This window comes from Euleptes europaea, chromosome 1, assembly GCF_029931775.1.
Source record: "Euleptes europaea isolate rEulEur1 chromosome 1, rEulEur1.hap1, whole genome shotgun sequence".
Lineage (NCBI taxonomy): Eukaryota > Metazoa > Chordata > Lepidosauria > Squamata > Sphaerodactylidae > Euleptes > Euleptes europaea.
This window is the reverse complement of record NC_079312.1, coordinates 168922950-168941320: the sequence shown is the minus strand read 5'-3', so window position 1 is coordinate 168941320 and position 18371 is coordinate 168922950. Positions and strand designations below refer to the sequence as shown.

The following is an 18371-nucleotide window of genomic DNA, read 5'->3' as shown; positions in this document are numbered from 1 at the left end:
TTTGTGGGCTTCCCAGAGGCACCTGTTTGGCCACTGTGTGAACAGACTGCTGGACTCGATGGGCCTTGGTCTGATCCAGCATGGCTTTTCTTATGTTCACACATGCATAGTTAAATTGTGGAACTCCCTGCCCCAGGATGTGGTGATGGCCACCAACTTGGAAGGCTTTAAGAGGGGAGTGGGCATGTTCATGGAGGAAAGGGGTATTCATGGCTACTAGTTAAAATGGATACAAGTCATGATGCATCCCTATTCTCTCCAGGATCAGAGGAGCAGGCCTATTATCTTGGGTGCTGTGGGACACAGGCAGGATGGTGCTGCTGCACTCGTCTTGTTTGTGGCTTCCTAGAGGCACCTGGTTGGCCACTGTGTGAACAGACCGCTGGACTTGATGGGCTTTGGTCTGATCCAGCATGGCCTTTCTTATGTTCTGATGATAGGGCTATCCATGGCTAGTATCAAAACAGATACTAGTCATGATGCATACCTATCCTCTCCAGGATCAGAGGAGCATGCCTATTATATTAGGTGCTGTGGAACACAGGCAGGACTATGCTGCTGCAGTAGTCTTGTTTGTGGGCTTCCTAGAGGCACCTGGTTGGCCACTGTGTGAACAGACCGCTGGACTTGATGGGCTTTGGTCTGATCCAGCATGGCCTTTCTTATGTTCTGATGATAGGGCTATCCATGGCTACTATCCATGGCTAGTATCAAAACAGATACTAGTCATGATGCTCAGCTATTCTCTCCAGGATCAGAGGAGCAGGCCTGTTATATTAGGTGCTGTGGAACAGAGGCAGGATAATGCTGCTACAGTCGTCTTGTTTGTGGGCTTCCTAGAGGCACCTGGTTGGCCACTGTGTGAACAGATTGCTGGACTTGATGGGCCTTGGTCTGATCCAGCTGGAGATGAAGCACAATAGTAACAGAGAAGGCTGGAGACTGGTGGGGCTAACTAAGTCTGTGTTGAGGGGGAGAAGATGAAACAAATGGCCAAATCAAGGGGCAGGGAGAAGAGGGCCTGTATGTGGGAGAGGGTTGCCGGTTTTGTTAACTGCAGATGAAATCCCCCGTGAGGTAAGCCACAGGTTCCATGGCAGAAAGACATACATAATCAAGAACAAAACCCACATAACAGGTTACATTAGGGCCGACTGAATTGACCCAAACCACGGGGCAAGCTTTCGAGCTCACCAGAACTCTTCATCGGGCTGGATGCTAAATTAAAAAGATAGAAGGGTGGAAAGCATGTTTTTTCAAGCAATTATGTTTAGGGCTGATTTTGTGTGATTCTTCTGTGAGGTGCAAGAAGGAAATTTGCCTGCCTGGGCAGTGACCGTCCCGTGGCAGTAGGTGTGGCTTGCGGACATTTCCGGTGTCTTTCTTCATTAGAGGAGTTTGCTGGGAATGGTTCTCTTCCTCACCGGCCACACGGTCCGTTGCAATTACTAAATCTCATCCTGCCTTATTAAATCCATCTTGCCTGAAGGAGGGCTATCTAACTAGTCTGTGGGGCTTTCTTTGGATGGAAGAGTTAATTTTGTTTATTATTTATTTTCAAAATTTATATCCTGCCTTTCCGCCCTCATAAAGGCCACCAAGGCCGCTTAACAAATCAAAAGCATGCCTAATAAAATCACATCTTAAATGCTGTTGAAACCAGAGCTGAAATAACATGTATATAAAAACAACAATTAAAATACGGGGCGGGAAGGAGGGATCCCAGAGAGGATGCCATATAAAACCAAAAAGTCTTCACTGACTGGTGGAAGATGGTAACAAAAGGGGACACATGAGTCTCCCTAGGGCAGTGATGGCGAACCTTTTAGAGACCGAGTGCCCAAACTGCAACCAAAAACCCACTTATTTATTGCTGAGTGCCAATGCGGCAATTTAACCTGAATGCCACCCCCAGAGGGGGCCCAGAGGGAGAGGCTAGGGTTGCCAAGTTCCTCTTCGCCATGAGTGGGAGGTTTTTGGGGTGGCGCCTGAGGAGGGCAGGGTTTGGGGAAGGACTTCAGTGCCATAGAGTCCAATTGCCAAAGTGGCAATTTTTTCCAGGGGAACTGATCTCTATTGGTTGGAGATCACCTGTAATAGCAGATCTCCAGCTAGTACCTGGAGATTGGCAACTAGTTCCTTAGTGTTTTCTCTCTACATATCAAGACAAATGGAAAGGTGTTTGGAGGATAGCTTGTGGGCACTTCAAAGGTAGAATAGGACTGCACGCCCCTCCGCCCGCACAGACCCAGAGGGTGCTGGAGAAGCCGCTGGAGGGAAAGAAGGAAGGAAGGAAAGAAGGGAAGGGAGGGGGAAAGGGAAGGAAGGGAGGGAGAGAAAGAAAGAAAAAGAGAGAGAAAGGGAGAAAGAAATGGAGCAAGGGAGAGAAAGAAAAGGAGCAAGGGAGAGAAAGAAAAGGACAGAGGGAGACAGAAAAAGAAAGAGGCCATTTATGCATGGGAGGTTTTGCCTTGGATTTGCCACTCGGTGGGGCGCGGCGGCAGGCTTGTGAGAGGCGAGCAGGGTGGGGCAGAGGGCGCCTCCTTCGCACCCACCGACCAGCCATGCCCCTCCGCCCACACAGGCCCAGAGGGCGCCGGAGAAGCCGCCAGCCATGCCGAGTGTGGGCGCTCGGCTTCTGTTCCCCGCTCTCCCACCCGCCTGGCTGGCCGCGCACGCTCCAGCGGCAGCAATGGCGGCAGCTTCTGTGGGAGAGTCCGGGGGCCACTGCCAATGATGTCGGAGGTTCCCCACCCCTGGGCTACAGCCTCCCCCATCCGGGGTGGGGAAGAGCCGGAAAGGCCAGCGGCTTGGAGGAACCGTGAGTGCCGGCAGAAAGGGCTACGCGTGCCGGAAGTGGCACCCGTGCCATAGGTTCGCCAACACGGCCCTAGGGAGAGAGTTCCAGAGTTTGGGGGCCACAGCCAAGAAGGCCCTCTCCTAGGTTGCCACTATGGTTCCCAGCTCTGGGTTGGGAAAAACCTGGAGATTTTGGAGTGGAGCCGAGGGAGGGAGGGGTTTGGAGAGGGGAGGGTCTTCAGCAGAGTACAATGCCATTGAGCCCATCCTCCAAAGCAGCCATTTTTTTCTTTTTTTAAAAAAATAATTTTTTATTTTCTTAATTTGATATATCAACATGTAAAACAATATCCAATATTAAAAAATAGTAATAATAGTAAAAAACAAAACAAATAATATTACTAAATTAACAATAAATTGACCCCCCTCTCCCTCTTCCGTCTGAAAATAAATTGTATAAACTTTTGCTAACGGAACTAATCCCTATACTATTTTAATTAACATATTCTTATCCTATCTAACATCATTAGATCAATACCTAATATAAAATTAATAAAAGGTGTAAATAAGGAATTAGATCAAAAAGTATTCTTTAAATGGTCCCATTAAGAATTAAATTTTTCCAAAAATATTAAACACATAGTTTAACAGTTGAGATAAACAGTAAAAGATAAAAACAAATAGGAACCGTTGGTAAAGATGTTTGTATATAATCAAAAAAATTATTGACTTCCCCTACACCTCCCTCCATTTCCATTAAAGATTAATTGTATTGTAAGTCTTCCATTTCACCCTAACACTCATTTCAAACATATCATAGTCCTGGTAAATCAATATCATATATGGTTCTATTTCCATTAAAGCCAGTCCTTTTAACCAGTTCCCAAAGCGGCCCTTTTCTCCAGGGGAACTAATCTCTGCAGCCTGGAGATGGGTTGTAATAATGGCAGATCTACTTGCCTCCCCACCTAATGTGAGGAGGTGGGGGCTTGGAAGGTGACCGCAGAGGTCCGGCAGGTTCATAGCGGTGGCCGAGGGTCTCGGTTTCGTCCTGACAGCATGTCTTTCCCTCTTCCCACCAGCCTGACCCATGGGTATATGTCGGATGTCAAGCGTATCTCGGCTACGTCCATTTTCTTCGAATCCATGCCCTACAAGCTAAATGTGAGTGAACAGAAATAGCAGGTGTATCAGTGTGTCTTGTGTGTTCCAGCGTGGTGTAGCGGTTAAGAGCAGTGGTTTGGAGCGGTGGACTCTGATTTGGAGAACTGGGTTTGATTCCCCACTCCTCCACGTGAGCGGCGGAGGCTAATCTGGTGAACTGGATTTGTTTCCCCACTCCTACACACGAAGCCAGCTGGGTGACCTTGGGCTAGTCACACTCTCTCAGCCCCACCTACCTCCCAGGGTGTCTGTTGTGGGGAGGGGAAGGGAAAGGTGATTGTAAGCCGGTTTGATTCTTCCTTAAGTGGTAGAGAAAGTCGGCTTATAAAAACCAACTCCGCTTCTCCTCTTTCTTCCTTCTTCTTTCCTTTTGTTTCTTGAGACCCCAGAAAGTCCGAGTTGCCGAGACCCAAGTGGTGCGCAGGCCTGCTTCATTTGCGCCATCTTTCCCCCCACCCCCTTCATGTATGTGTGTTTGGGGGGAATACCGATTTGCTGTGGAGCTGGGAAACCGGGGTTTGATTGAATTAGTAGCAGCCCTTGTGACACCTTAAAAGACAAACACAATTTTATTCCAGTTTACATTTTTGTGGGGTAGAATCCCCTTCTTCAGATGAAGCCTAGGCTGCAAACGCTTACGCTGTGTTAGTTTTTAAGGTGCCGTGAGACTCCTTGTCTGTTTCTGCTGCAACAGACTTAACCCCTCTGGAAGTGTGATTTAATTTTCACTTAGGAAAGTCATGGTAGTTAATATGGGTGGTGGGACCTATACAGTTTACTTTGCTGTGGCTCCCAGTTCTAAGAAGCAGGCTAAGTTCTAAGATAAGCACTAAGACGATGGCTGTTCATACGTGGGCCAGGTTTGCTGTAAAGGCTGCTGGATGCTGACCTCATTCAGAGGAACCTCCGCCTCCAGCGGCAGTCAACCTCTGAATCCTAGTGCCAGGAGGCAACGTCATAGAATCATAGAGTTGGAAGGGACCACCAGGGTCATCTAGTCCAACCCCCTGCACAATGCAGGAAATTCACAACTGCCTCCCCCCACACACACCCAGTGACCCCTACTCCATGCCCAGAAAATGGCCAAGATGCCCTCCCTCTCATCATCTGCCTGAGGTAATAGAATCAGCATTGCTGACAGATGGCCATCTAGCCTCTGCTTCAAAACCTCCAGTTAAGGAGAGCTTACCTCCTCCCTAGGAAGCCTTCACAGTGGGTAGCCGTGTTAGTCTGCCTGCAGTAGTAGAAAAGAGCAAGAGTCCAGTAGCACCTTAAAGACTAACAAAAATATTTTCTGGCAGGGTATGAGCTTTCGTGAGCTTTCTAGCTGTGTCTGAAGAAGTGAGCTGTGGCCCACGGAAGCTCATACCCTGCCAGAAAATATTTGTTAGTCTTTAAGGTGCTACTGGACTCTTGCTCTTTTCTCCTAGGAATCCTGTTCCACTGAGGAACCGCTCTAACAGTTAGAAAACTCTTCCTAATGTCTGGACGGAAACTCTTTTGATTTCATTTCAACCCGTTGGTTCTGGTCCGACCTTCTGGGGCAACAGAAAACGACTCGGCACCCTCCTCTATACGACAGCCCTTCAAGGACTTGAAGATGGTTATCATATCCCCTCTCAGTCTTCTCCTCTTCAGGCTAAACATGCCCAGCTGTGCTATCAGGGGAAGTCCCCATCCTCTACGCCCTGTAGTTGGACCTCCAGAGGAACAGTCTGGCCACTATGCTGGACTAGATGGACCACTGGCCTGATCCAGCAGGGCTCTTCTTATGTCCCTGTTACCATGATTCTGCACAGTGTGTCTATCCCCGTGTGTTGGTGTGTGTGAGTGTGTTTGCGTTCCTGGGACAGGGATGATGCCGCGTTGCCGTAGTTCCTGTCCACTGACCTATTTCCCCCTTTCCCCACAGCCAGCGACGGGGCTGATTGATTACGACCAACTGGAAGTAACGGCCCGTCTGTTCCGCCCACGTCTTATCATTGCTGGCACCAGTGCCTACGCCCGCCTTATCGACTATGCCCGCATCAAGAAGGTACCCCTTGGTTCTACTTTTATATTTTTATAATTCAACTTTTATATTTTTATAAGTCGACTTTTATATTTTTATAATTACATATTTAGATATACTTTATTTTACTCGATTAATATTCATGCTTGCTATATGATAATGTATTCGACTAAGTTTATTTTTTCATTGAATCTGCTATATTGTTTTTGCATATCAAACGGTTTTTACCCTTCCCTTTTTTTCCTTTTTGTATTCCCTTAATTATAAAAATCTTTACAAAAAAGAAAGAAAGAAAGAAGGTACCCCTTGGGTGCAGTGGGAGGGCAGACAACAGTTAAGCTGAATGAGCAGAAACCGGGGTCAGACTCTGTTCTCCTCCCTCCCTCCCTCCCTCCCTCCCCTGTAGAGTTCAATAGAAATTCAGGTGCAAGGACCAAAATTCGGGACTGTCTGTGTGAATAAAAACTGGTGGCACTCCTGGGTTGGCCCCGTTTTCTTTTAATGAAAGAAGGACTCTGGATATGTGGGTAAGGCGGGCCTTCAGCTGGACTGCCCTTGGGATGACAGAGCTGCTCCCCTGAGTCATCTGTGAGAGCCAGCTTGGTGTAGTGGTTAAGAGCGGCGGTCTATAATCTGGAGAACCGGGTTCGATTCCCCACTCCTCCACACGAAGCCAGCTGGGTGACCTTGGGCTGGTCACAGTTCGCTGAGAACTCACTCAGCCCCACCTACCTCACAACATGTCTGTTGTGGGGGGAGGAAGGGAAGGCGATCGTAAGCCAGTTTGATTCGCCTTTAAAAAGGTAGAGAAAGGTGGCGTATAAAAACCACCTGTCTTCTTCATGGGCACAGAAACATGAGCAGCCGACTAACCTGTCCTTCTCTGTCAGGTGTGTGAGGAGGTGAAGGCCTACATGCTAGCTGACATGGCCCACATCAGTGGCTTGGTGGCAGCCAGAGTCATCCCGTCGCCCTTTGACTATGCTGACTTGGTGACTAGCACAACCCACAAGACATTACGTGGGGCCAGGTGAGCAGGACCAGGAAGCAGGGGACGTGTTTGCTTTGGACCCTGGCCAGCCTGCTTGGTGGTGGTGGTGGGGAAGATAGCTGCTTGGGAGATTTGAGGGTCCTCCATACCGCCATGGGTTCTGCACGCTTCTCTTGCTCTGGTCTCCTGCAGAACTATGGCACGTGCCCAGCCCTGTTGGCAGGGCTTTGTTTAGGTGCAGGTTGGTTTGGCGGGAGTCAAGACCCCAAGCTGGGAAAAAATGGCCTTGCAGAGGTAGCCATCTTTGAGAGCCGGTGTGGTATAGTGGTTAAAGAGCAGTGGACTCTAATCTGGAGAACCGGGTTTGATCCCCCGCTCCTCCACATGAGCGGCGGAGGCTAATCTGGTGAACTGGGTTGGTTTCCCCACTCCTACACTTGAAGCCAGCTGGGTGACCTCGGGGTAGTCACAGTTCTCTCCGAATTCTCTCAGCCCCACCTACCTCACAAGGTGTCTGTTGTGGGGAGAGGAAGGGAAGGCGATTTAAGCTAGTTTGAGACTCCTTAAAAGAAAGAGAAAGTCGGCATATAAAAACCAACTCTTCTTCATCTTGTTCTCCATCTTCTTCTTTATCTTCTTCATCCTCATCTTCTTCTTCATCATCATCTTCACCATCCCTGAGGCTGTGGTGGGACACCAGGAGAGGGAATGTGCTGAGTGGACCTGAATTTTGACCTTTCCACCACCTTGTTGCCTGCAGGTCTGGGTTGATCTTCTACCGCAAAGGTGTCCGTTCTGTGGATAAGAAGACGGGCAAGGAGATTCCCTACAATCTGGAGGAGAGGATCAACTTTGCGGTGTTCCCGTCACTGCAGGGTGGGCCTCACAACCATGCCATTGCTGCTGTTGCCGTGGCCCTAAAGCAGGTAAGAAAGAAGCGTCTGTGTCTGTATGTTGGCAGGCACTCTGTCTTTTTCCGTGGGGAAGGTGTGTGAGGGAAAGTGCATAGCTTTTGGAGGCATGCCACCCAGAGAAGTTCCTCTTCTCTGCCTTTCTCTGCCTTGCTGACCTGGAATGAGGTTTAGCTAGATCTCATTGTACCCTTTTCAATTGAAATTGAAATTGTTCAAGACTTTCTATTCCTTGGCTCCACCATCAACCAAAAGGGAGACTGCAGCCAAGAAATTAGGAGATTGAGACTGGGAAGGGCAGCCATGAAGGAGCTAGAAAAGATTTTGAAGTTTAAGGATGTGTCACTGGCCACCAAGACTAGATTAATTCATGCCATCGTATTCCCTATTACTATGTATGAGTGTGAAAGCTGGACAGTGAAGAAAGCGGATAGGAAGAAAGTAGACTCCTTTGAGATGTGGTGTTGGAGGAGAGTGTTATGGATTCCGTGGACTGCCAAAAAAACAAATCAGTGGGCTCTAGATCAAATCAAGCCTGAACTGACCCTAGGAGCTAAAATGACTAAACTGAGGCTATCGTATTTTGGTCATGTCATGAGACGACACGTCGCTGGAAAAGACAGTCTTGCTAGGAAAAGTTGAGGGCAGCAGGAAAAGTGGAAGACCCAACAAGAGATGGACTGACTCAATAAAGGAAGCTACAGCCTTAACTTTGCAAGATCTGAGCAAGGCTGTCAAAGATAGGACAATTTGGAGGACTTTCATTCATAGAGTAGCCATGAGTCTGAAGCGACTTGACGGCACTTAACACACACACATTGGCCCCATTCCCCCAAACTCCCAGCAGTCCCTGCACCAGGAAGCAGGAACAGGCTGGTGAAGAGCAATTGGCCAAGAGCAATTGCTTTGCACCTTAACAGTGCTCCCTGCCTCTTCCTTGAAATGGTGCCTGGTTTTCTGGACCCAGTTCTGTATTGCCTACTGTTCTGAACCTCAGTTCTGCCTGTCCTGGTCCTGATCCTGATCCTGGAAAGGCTGCCAGCCCATGTTTGCTTGCAGTGTTGTGGCAACAGAGGGCCCATTCTGAGTTGGGACACAGGTAAGGTTGCCAGGTCCCCCTGGCCCACCAGCAGGGGAAGGGGGGATCAGGTTGAAAGATCCAGGTTGGGAAACACCTGGAGATTTGGGGATGGAGCCTGGGGAGGACAGGGACCTCAGCAGGGTACGCCAGAGAGCCCACCCTCCAAAGCAGCCATTTTCTCCAGGGGAACTGATCTCTGTGATCTGGAGATCAATTGTCAAAGCGGGAGGTCTCCGGGCCCCACCTGGAGGTTGGCAACCCTAGACACAGGTCAGCTGACCCATCAAATATTGCCGGTATTGTTATTTGACCACATTTGTTGCTGAGGCAGGACTGGTGAGGGTGGAGGCAAGGGTCTGTAATAATGCTTCCATTATTCTTTGGCCCAAATTTAATCTTATCCCTCAAGGACAGCTACCCCTGCTTCTACAGGATAAGTTCCAGTCAGCATGGCTGAAGATGGTCCTTAATAAAATGGCCTCCCTGGGCCTTTCTCCACCTACCCTGTTAGCCATGGGTGTAGACCAAGCATCATGTTTCTTGAAGCAAAGGATGGAAGACATTGAACGCCAGACAGACCTTGGAAAATCACCATTTTCCCTAGTACCTGATAAATCTAGATACTTGGTCTCACCTGCAGCTTATTTTTATCATCTTGAGTCTATTAATTATAGGAAGGCCTTTACCCTTGCCAGATGCCAGGCCCTACCATTGGCTGTTTTAGAAGGGAAATGTAAGAAGATTCCTAGATCAGAGAGGTTATGTCCATGTGGAACAGGGGACATTGAAACCACTGAACATGCACTGATATGTTGCCTATTCTATCACGAAGTTAGATCAAACTTATTTCTCCCCTACTTGGTAAATTCTCAGATGAGTCAGTTGAGCTTTTGGCAAAGAAGCTCCTATTAGGAGAAGACCCTCAGCTTACGCTCCAAACTGCCAAGTTCTGCGCTGTTGCTATTAAAATACGCAGAGCTTTACTAGAGAATGATTGTTAGAATATTTTACAATTTTATCAATTTTAATATGATAATTTTAACCAGGGGTTGCTTTTATTGACCTTACACCTTTATATGTACGGGCAGTCTGTGATTCTGCGGTGCAAAACTATTGTGTCTGGAAATTTTGATGTGCTGGCACGTGATTGGTCAGTCGACCGTATTAATAAACTTGACTTGACCACATTCGTTGTCCAACGTCCCATCAAATCAAGAAGCCAGCATGGTGTCGTGGTCTGTGTGTTGGAATAGGATTTGATGAGGAATGAGGATTTGAACCGGTGTCTCCCAGATCCTAGTGTGACACTCTTAACCATTACACCGTGCTGGCTTGATCATTGCTTGACTGTTCAGTTGGCCAATTTTTCTTTTAGAATGACCACCTTTTAGAGAGACTGAAGGGAAAGGACTCAGCCATCAGATGAATATTTAACACCGTCACTCAGTTTTGTATGTACAAATGACAGCTTTTAGTACAGATCAACATAAATACAAAGCTGCTTAAGGTTCCAGTCAAGATTGAACAGTCCAAACCATGGTAAAGGGTAGGACAGGTATCTGGTAAAACAATCCCTGTTTTCGTGGTGTCCTTCGTCAGCCACCCGTTATTGTCAAGCCACTTTATATTTGGAACCTTAAGCCACTTTATAGTGTTGATCTGTACTAAAGGCTGTCATTTGTACATACAAAACTGAGTGACTGTGTTAAATACAACTCAGTGAACGTAATAACCAAAATACAACTCAGTGAGTTTAATAACCAATCAAAGCTGTGATTTATAATATTTTTAGGAAATAGGAGTTTAGCCATAGTGGCTGCAATATTCTTTATCAATATGACATTGGCAGCTCAAGTGTATAGTTGTTTTGATCAGATGAATGTTGGCAGGAGTGGAGAGAACTGGTGTGGGTGGGCAGATATGATCAGATGCCGTAACTTGTGTTGCTTAAAGTTGTGTTGGTTGTTTTGTGGGGGTTTTTTGGCTTACCTGACCTCCTTTCTCCTGCTGCAGGCCAGTTCACCCATGTTCCGGGAGTATAGCCAGCAGGTGCTGAAGAATGCTAAAGCCATGGCGGAGTCCCTGCTGCAGCGGGGATACACCCTCGTCTCAGGTACAGCGAGCGTTATGGGTTGCCTCTGAGCTGGAATGTACCATTTGGAGGGTCGCTTAGTGCAGTTTTGGCTGGGCTGTACCGTATCACCTGCTGCCTGGAATGTGATTCCTCAGACCATGCTTTTTAGCACTCTGTCTTAGCCTTATGGACGTGTGAATTTTCTTGCCTCTGAACCAGGCCATTGGTTTAGTACTGGTGTCCCAAAGCTTGTTAAGCCTGTGGGAATTTCTGGAATTTAGAGAAGGTTGAGTATGCACAGCCAACCGCAAAATGGCTGCCATAGTGGACACACCCAACCACAAAATGGCTGCCATAGTGTGAGGTAGAGGGAGGCTAGGATCAGTTCTTTGCTTTGGGTAAGGAGCAAGTGGTCCTTCATGAACACATGAAGGGGCCTTCTACTGAATCAGACCATTAGTCCGTCAAGATCAGTGTTGTCAACTCCGACTGGCAGTGGCTCTCCAGATCCTCAGGCAGAGGCCTTCCACGTCACCTACTACATGATTCTTTTAAGTGGAGAAGCCAGGGATTGAACCAGGGACCTTCTGCATACTCAGACTGGAAGCTGCCCTCCAGGGTCTCAGGCTGAGGTCTTTCACATCACCTACTTGCCTAGTCCCTTTAACTGAAGATGCCAGGGATTGAACCTGGGACCTTGGCTGAGACAGTATTTGAACACAGGTCTAGCCATCTGCCCACTGACCACAATCCATTTCACAGTCTTCCACAACCCTTCTGACCTTTAACCCTACATCCCTGAAACAGCCTGCTGTTGTTACCCCATCAACAGCTGTTCCAGACCTTTACATCCCAGCCCAAAGCCTCCCTTTACCTCACACTAGTAGGGTCTGATTCAGTACAAGGCAGCTTCATGCGTTCAAGACTTAAGAGATGTGAAAAAGATAACGTAGAGCATTTTGTTCATACAACTGATTAGAAGGAAGTTCAGGATTGGTATAAAAATGACCTCTTCTGCCAACCCATAGTTAAGCTATAGAATTCATTGTTGTAGGATTTTTATTTTTGGGTTGCTAGCCACTAAGGCGCAGAGGACCCTTCAGGGAGGGAAAGGTCTGCCTGTATCTTCTAGACATGGAAAAAGGACCTCATTAGCGGAGGAACGCCGGACTGGGAAGACTTTTAGCTTAACGCGTCAGGGTGATTCTAGTTATACTGTCAGTAATTGGCAATGGAAAGTGCCATAAAGTTGCTACCAACTTGTGGCAACTCTCTGGTGTAGGCACAGCAGTGGGAAGAAAAGAGGCACTAAAGGGAAGAAGAACATGCCGTCGAGTAGCAACTGATTTATAGAATCATAGAATTGGAAGGGGCCATTTAGGCCATCTAGTCCAACTGCCTGCTTAATGCAGGATCACCTTAGAGCGTCCCCGACAAGTGTTTGTCCAGCCTCTGCTTAAAGACTGCCAGTGAGGGGGAGCTCACCACCTCCCTAGGGAGCCAGTTCCACTGTTGAACTACTCTTACTGTAAAAAATTTCCCCCTAATATCCAGCCGGTACCTTTCCACCCACAATTTAAACCCATTATTGAGAGTCCTATCCTCTGCTGCCAATAGGATCAGCTCCCTGCCCTCCTCTAGGTGACAGACCTTCAAATACTTAAAGAGAGCAATCCAAGTTAGGAGGGGTAGTTAATACCCTGGAGGGTAGGGTCAGAGTTCAGAATGACCTTGATAGACTGGAGAGCTGAGCCATAAGTAATAAAATGGATTTCAGTAGGGAGAAGTGTAAGGTACTTCACCTAGGCAGAAACAACATAAAGCACAGGTACAGGATGGGAGAGAGTTGGCTTGACAACAGTACATGTGAAACAGATCTGGGAGTCTTAGTGGACCACAAACTGAACATGAGTCAACAGTGTGATATGGCGGCTAAGAAGGCCAATGCAATTCTGGGCTGCATCAATAGGAGAATTGTGTCTAGATCAAGGGAAGTAATACTACCACTGTATTCTGCATTGGTCAGACCTCACTTGGAATACTGTGTCCAGTTTTGGGCTCCACAATTTAAGAAGGATGTTGACAAGTTGGAGCGTGTCCAGAGGAGGGCGACCAGAATGGTCAAAGGTCTGGAATCCATGCCCTATGAGGAGAGACTTAGGGAGTTGGGTTTGTTTAGTTTGGAGAAGAGAAGGTTCAGGGGAAACATAGCCATGTTTAAATATTTGAAGGGATGTCATGTTGATGCGGGAACTAGCTTGTTCTCTGTTGCTCCAGAGACTAGGACTCGGAGTAATGGATTTAAACTAATAGAAAAGCGATTCCACCTAAACATTAGGAAGAACTTCCTGACGGTGAGGGCGGTTCGATGGTGGAATGCGCTGCCTCGGAGGGTGGTGGAGTCCCCGTCTTTGGAGGTCTTTAAGCAGAGGCTGGATGGCCATCTGTCAGGAGTGCTTGGGATCCTGCATGGTGGGGGGAGGGTTGGGGTCACTGGGGATGTGAGGGGGAGGTAGTTGTTAGTTTCCTGCATTGGGCAGGGGGTTGGACTAGATGACCCTGGTGGTCCCTTCCAACTCTATGATTCTATGTCCCCCCTCAACCTCCTCCAGGCCCCTGATCATCCGTGTCGCTCTCCTGTGCACCTGCTTCATTCTGTCCACATCTTTTCTGAAGTGAGGCCTCCAGAACTGCACACAGTAATCCAGGTGTGACTGGACCAGTGCAGTGACCAACTTATGGCAACCCCTCATGGGGTGTTCAAGGCAAGAGACATTGGTTGGCCACTGCCTGCCTCTGCATAGCAACCATAGACTTCCTTGGTGGTCTCCCATCCAAATACTAACCAGGGCTGACCCTGCTTAGCTTCCAAGATCTGACAAGATCAGGCTAGCCTGGGCCATCCAGGTTAGTAATTACCTGGCTGTTACAATGTTTGGGGGTACACTCCTGTAGGGTATCGAGAAGGTGGCTGTGAGTATGGAAGGCAGATAATAAAACTTCTGTTTATCTGTCTTTGGCTTAGGGGGCACGGATAACCACTTGGTGCTTGTGGACCTGCGGCCAAAAGGCATCGACGGGGCCCGGGCCGAGCGGGTGCTGGAACTGGTGTCCATAACGGCGAACAAGAACACCTGTCCAGGAGATAAGAGTGCATTAACTCCGGGAGGTTTGCGGCTTGGTAAGCTCAGGGAAATTTAAGAACAATACGTTTTATCATTGATTGATGATATACACATCTGTACGACATTGGAAATACATTGTAAGGCCTCTGTCTGAGCCAATTTAAATGGTGAAAATACCATGTTTTACAACAAGTGACAACGGGCCAACACGATATAGAAGGTGATCGCTCTACACAGCATACCTTTATATGGATATGTTTTTCTTGGTTGGAATATTAGCAACTATTTTTATGTGTCCTTTTAATTGATCAGCCTGTATATTTAAGGCCCAATGTTTTTAATTCAGTATACACTGTATAATATGAGCCCCATGGCCCAGAGTGGTAAGCTGCAGTACTGCAGTCCCAAGCTCTGCTCACGACCTGAGTTCGATCCCGACGAAAGTCGGTTTCAGGTAGCCTGTTCAAGGTTGACTCAGCCTTTCATCCTTCCGAGGTCGGTCAAACGAGTACCCAGCTTGCTGGGGGTAAAGGGAAGATGACTGGGGAAGGCAATGGCAAACCACCCCGCAAACGAAGTCTTCCTAGTAAATGTTGGGATGTGACATCACCCCATGGGTCAGGAATGACCCAGTGCTTGCACAGGGGACTACCTTTACACTGTATAATAAATCATATCAATATTGTGTTATAATTTTCAGCTCAACTTTTAGTTTCTTTGTAAATTTAAGAACAAAACACACAATTGAAGTGGGAAGGTGTTTACCAGGCCCGTGTGTAATTTGCACTAATACAAACTGTGCTAAGGAAATTCAGATTCTGCTTTCAAACTCCTGGAGTTTTAGAGATTAGTTTTTGCCCAAGGTTTCTAGGGAAGGAAAAGAGGGAAGAGGTATGGAGATCGGGAGGTGGGTGCACAGTGTATGTTCCCCAAAATCTGCCTGTTTTGTCCATATTTATCTTACCCTTCATTCAAGGAATTCAAAGTGATGAACATCGTCCTTTCCTGTTTTACTCTCACAAACACCCCTCTGCTGTTGCCTATGCACCTGCGAGAGTCACCTGGCACAAGGTTACACCGCAAAGCTTCATGGCAGGGTTGAGATTTGAAACTAGGTCTCCTAGACTCTAAGGCCATTTTTGCATAGTCAGTTTTGATGCTCGCTCAAAGCTCTTTTTAAAAATGCGACTTAAAAAATGCCTTTCACAGTCCTGATGCAGAAGAAGTTCCACTCCCCTCACTCGCCTGCTCCTTTGTTCCTGTTTGCATAGCCATTAGCATATGCATAGCTAACACACCTCTGTTGTTTTGTATTGTTCCTTGAGGGGGATTCTTCGTGACAAATACCAAAGGTCGCGTTAAATGGGCTCCTTTGTAATGCGAAGCAGGTATGCCCCGGCTTCAGCGTGCAATTCAAAAAAATATGCAGGGCACTTCAGCCTGGAATGCACTGCTAATTACCATGCAAGAAATGGCCTAAAAGGCCCATGGCGCAGAGTGGTAAGCTGCAGTACTGCAGTCCAAGCTCTGCTCACGACCTGAGTTTGATCCCGATGGAAGTCGGTTTCAGGTAGCCGGCTCAAGGTTGACTCAGCCTTCCATCCTTCCGAGGTCGGTAAAATGAGTACCCAGCCTGCTGGGGGTAAAGTGTAGATGACTGGGGAAGGCACTGGCAAACCACCCCATAAAAATAGTCTGCCTAGTAAACGTCAGGATGTGACATCACCCCATGGGTCAGTAATGACCCGGTGCTTTTACGGGGTACTACCTTTACCTTTTACCTCCTAGACTCTAGTTCGAAACTCTAACAGCTACAACATGGTGGCTCCTAGTGCGTGCTCTGAAGTTAGTATCAGGAGTGCAGTTCAACATCTTGGGGAAAAAAATCTCAATTCCCCTCTTTCAAAAGCAACGTTTCTAGTCCTTAAGGCTGTCTGAATCAGCTTGAAAAGTATCATGGAAGCCAAAAGTGGTGCTTGGAGTGCCTCGTGTGGATCTCTGCTTTTCACCGTAACCAGCCGAAGCAAAATAAATTATGCAGAGGAAGTCAATAGATGCAAATCAGCTTAGCTGACACAACTGATACTGGCTGCGGGCTTCAGCTTTGGAATTACTTGACTTCTGGCACTGGGGGAAAAGCGGCAGCAGCACATGAGGGATGCACAGGTGACCAGAGCCGCTGCTCACTCTCAGCATGTGACCTTTCACCGCATGATCCATAACTCTGCATTTCTCTTTATCGTCCTGAGGGTCAGGAGCTGAGGCGATAACCGTCTTCAAGCCCTTGAAGGGCTGTCACATAGAGGAGGGTGCCGAGTTGTTTTCTGTTGCCCCAAAAGGTTGGACCAGAACCAACGGGTTGAAATTAAATCAAAAGAGTTTCCATCTAGACATTAGGAAGGAGTTTCTAACAGGGCGGTTCCTCAGTAGAACAGGCTTCCTCGGGAGGTGGTGGGCTCTCCTTCCCAGGAGGCTTTTAAGATAAGGCTAGTTGGCCATCTGTCAGCAATGCTGATTCTATGACCGTAGGCAGATGATGAGAGGGAGGGCATCTTGGCCATCTTCTGGGCATGGAGTAGGAGTCACTAGGGGTGTGAGGGGGGAGGTAGTTGTGAATTTCCTGCATTGTGCAGGGGGTTGGACTAGATGACCCTGGTGGTCTCTTCCAACTATTATTCTAAGTCTCAGCATACTCACCTGCATGCTCATGCAGATGTCCCTGCAGCTATAAAAGCCAGCATGGAGCAGTGGTTAAGAGCTGTGGTCTCTAATCTGGAGTTGGTTTTTACACCCCGATTTTCTCTACCTTTAAGCAGTCTCCAATCGGCTTACAATCGCCTTCCTTTCCCCACAACAGACACTTTGTAAGGTAGGTGGGGCTGAGAGAGTTTTGAAAGAGCTGTGACTTGCCCAAGGTCACCCGGCAGGCTTCATGCGTAGGAGTGGGGAAACCAACCCGGTTCACCAGATTGGAGTCCGCTGCTCATGCGTATGAGTGGGGAATCAAACCCAGTTCACCTGCTTAGAGTCCACTGCTCTTAATCCCTTCACCACGCTGGGCCAGTTGAACCCGTGTCTCTTTCTTCCAGCTCCCACCCCTTTGCCTGTCATTTATCATGGCAGAACCACACATCCTAAACGTACAAGAACGCTCCTTTATGTGGCACACTAATTGGGAAGCCTAGTATTTTGCCAACGGATGGCTGCTCTTGATGATCACTGTGTGGGCAGCCATTCAGTAGGATTAGGCCGGAGGAAGGAGAGTGAAGGGCCGTGGTGTTTTCATGGCTGTTCGTGCACATGGTTGATCTTTTAGAAAAGTAAGAGCTTTTTACCCTTACCCCGTACTCTTCCATTCCCCCACAGGGGCCCCTGCTCTTACCTCCCGATGTTTCCGGGAATCTGATTTCCAGAAAGTGGTAGAATTCATGGATGAAGGAATCCAGATTGGCCTGGATGTCAAAAAGAAAACTGGTAAGTCCCTGGTGTTTTTAGGGCAGAGTGGAAAGCAAGGTTATGCCAAGGTTATGTCCGGTTGCCCATGGCCACTGGGTGGGGGATGAGGGGGCAGAATTGCCAGATCTGGGTTAGGAAGTTCCTGGAGATTTGGGAATGGAGCCTGGGGAGAACAGGGGCCTCAGAGGGGCATAATGCCGTAGAGTCCACCCTCCAGAGCATCCATTTTCTCCAGGGGAATAGTTTTCTGCAATCTGGAGATAAGCTGTAACTCCGGGGGATCCCCAGGTCCCGCCTGGAGGCTGGCATCCCTAGTTATGCCTAATTACGAATGGTGTGCGTTCTCCGGGGAGGCCTCCGTACCTCCATTTCCCTGTGTGTGTGCCATCCTGAGTTGACCCCTCTCCCCCTCCTCTTTTCCCCCCACAGCCAAGCTTCAAGATTTCAAATCTTTCTTGCTGACTGACCCAGAGACGAAGAGGAGCTTGGCTGACCTCCGGCAACGTGTCGAGACCTTTGCCCGTGCCTTCCCCATGCCTGGCTTCGAGGAGCGTTGACAACGATGCCCCGCCAGAGACTGGCTGTCGTGCCCAGATAGCCGGGCTTGCAAGAGGCCAAATGCGAGGAGTCCCAGTTCCCCTTGCCTGTAGCCAGCAAGCGGGGGGGCCTTCTTCCGGAAGAGCGTCTCCCTTGGCCGCCATTTTCCTCTCCCCTGTGCTCATTTTATAGTGACTGCAACAACTGACCTCCTTTTGTTTA

General features: G+C 48.2%; 1 protein-coding gene across 1 annotated transcript in view; it reads left to right on the top strand.

Annotated features, from left to right (window-relative positions):
- The window catches only part of SHMT2 (serine hydroxymethyltransferase 2), a 30773-nt gene extending 12558 nt beyond the window's left edge, over positions 1-18215 (top strand). The window contains exons 5-12 of the mRNA XM_056862721.1: positions 3882-3963; positions 5876-5998; positions 6865-7004; positions 7726-7891; positions 10971-11070; positions 14057-14212; positions 17523-17630; positions 18042-18215. Coding sequence (XP_056718699.1) covers positions 3882-3963; positions 5876-5998; positions 6865-7004; positions 7726-7891; positions 10971-11070; positions 14057-14212; positions 17523-17630; positions 18042-18169 — 1003 coding nt within the window. The 3' untranslated portion in view covers positions 18170-18215. The remainder of the gene's footprint in view (positions 1-3881; positions 3964-5875; positions 5999-6864; positions 7005-7725; positions 7892-10970; positions 11071-14056; positions 14213-17522; positions 17631-18041) is intronic.
- Positions 18216-18371: the final 156 nt, after the last annotated feature.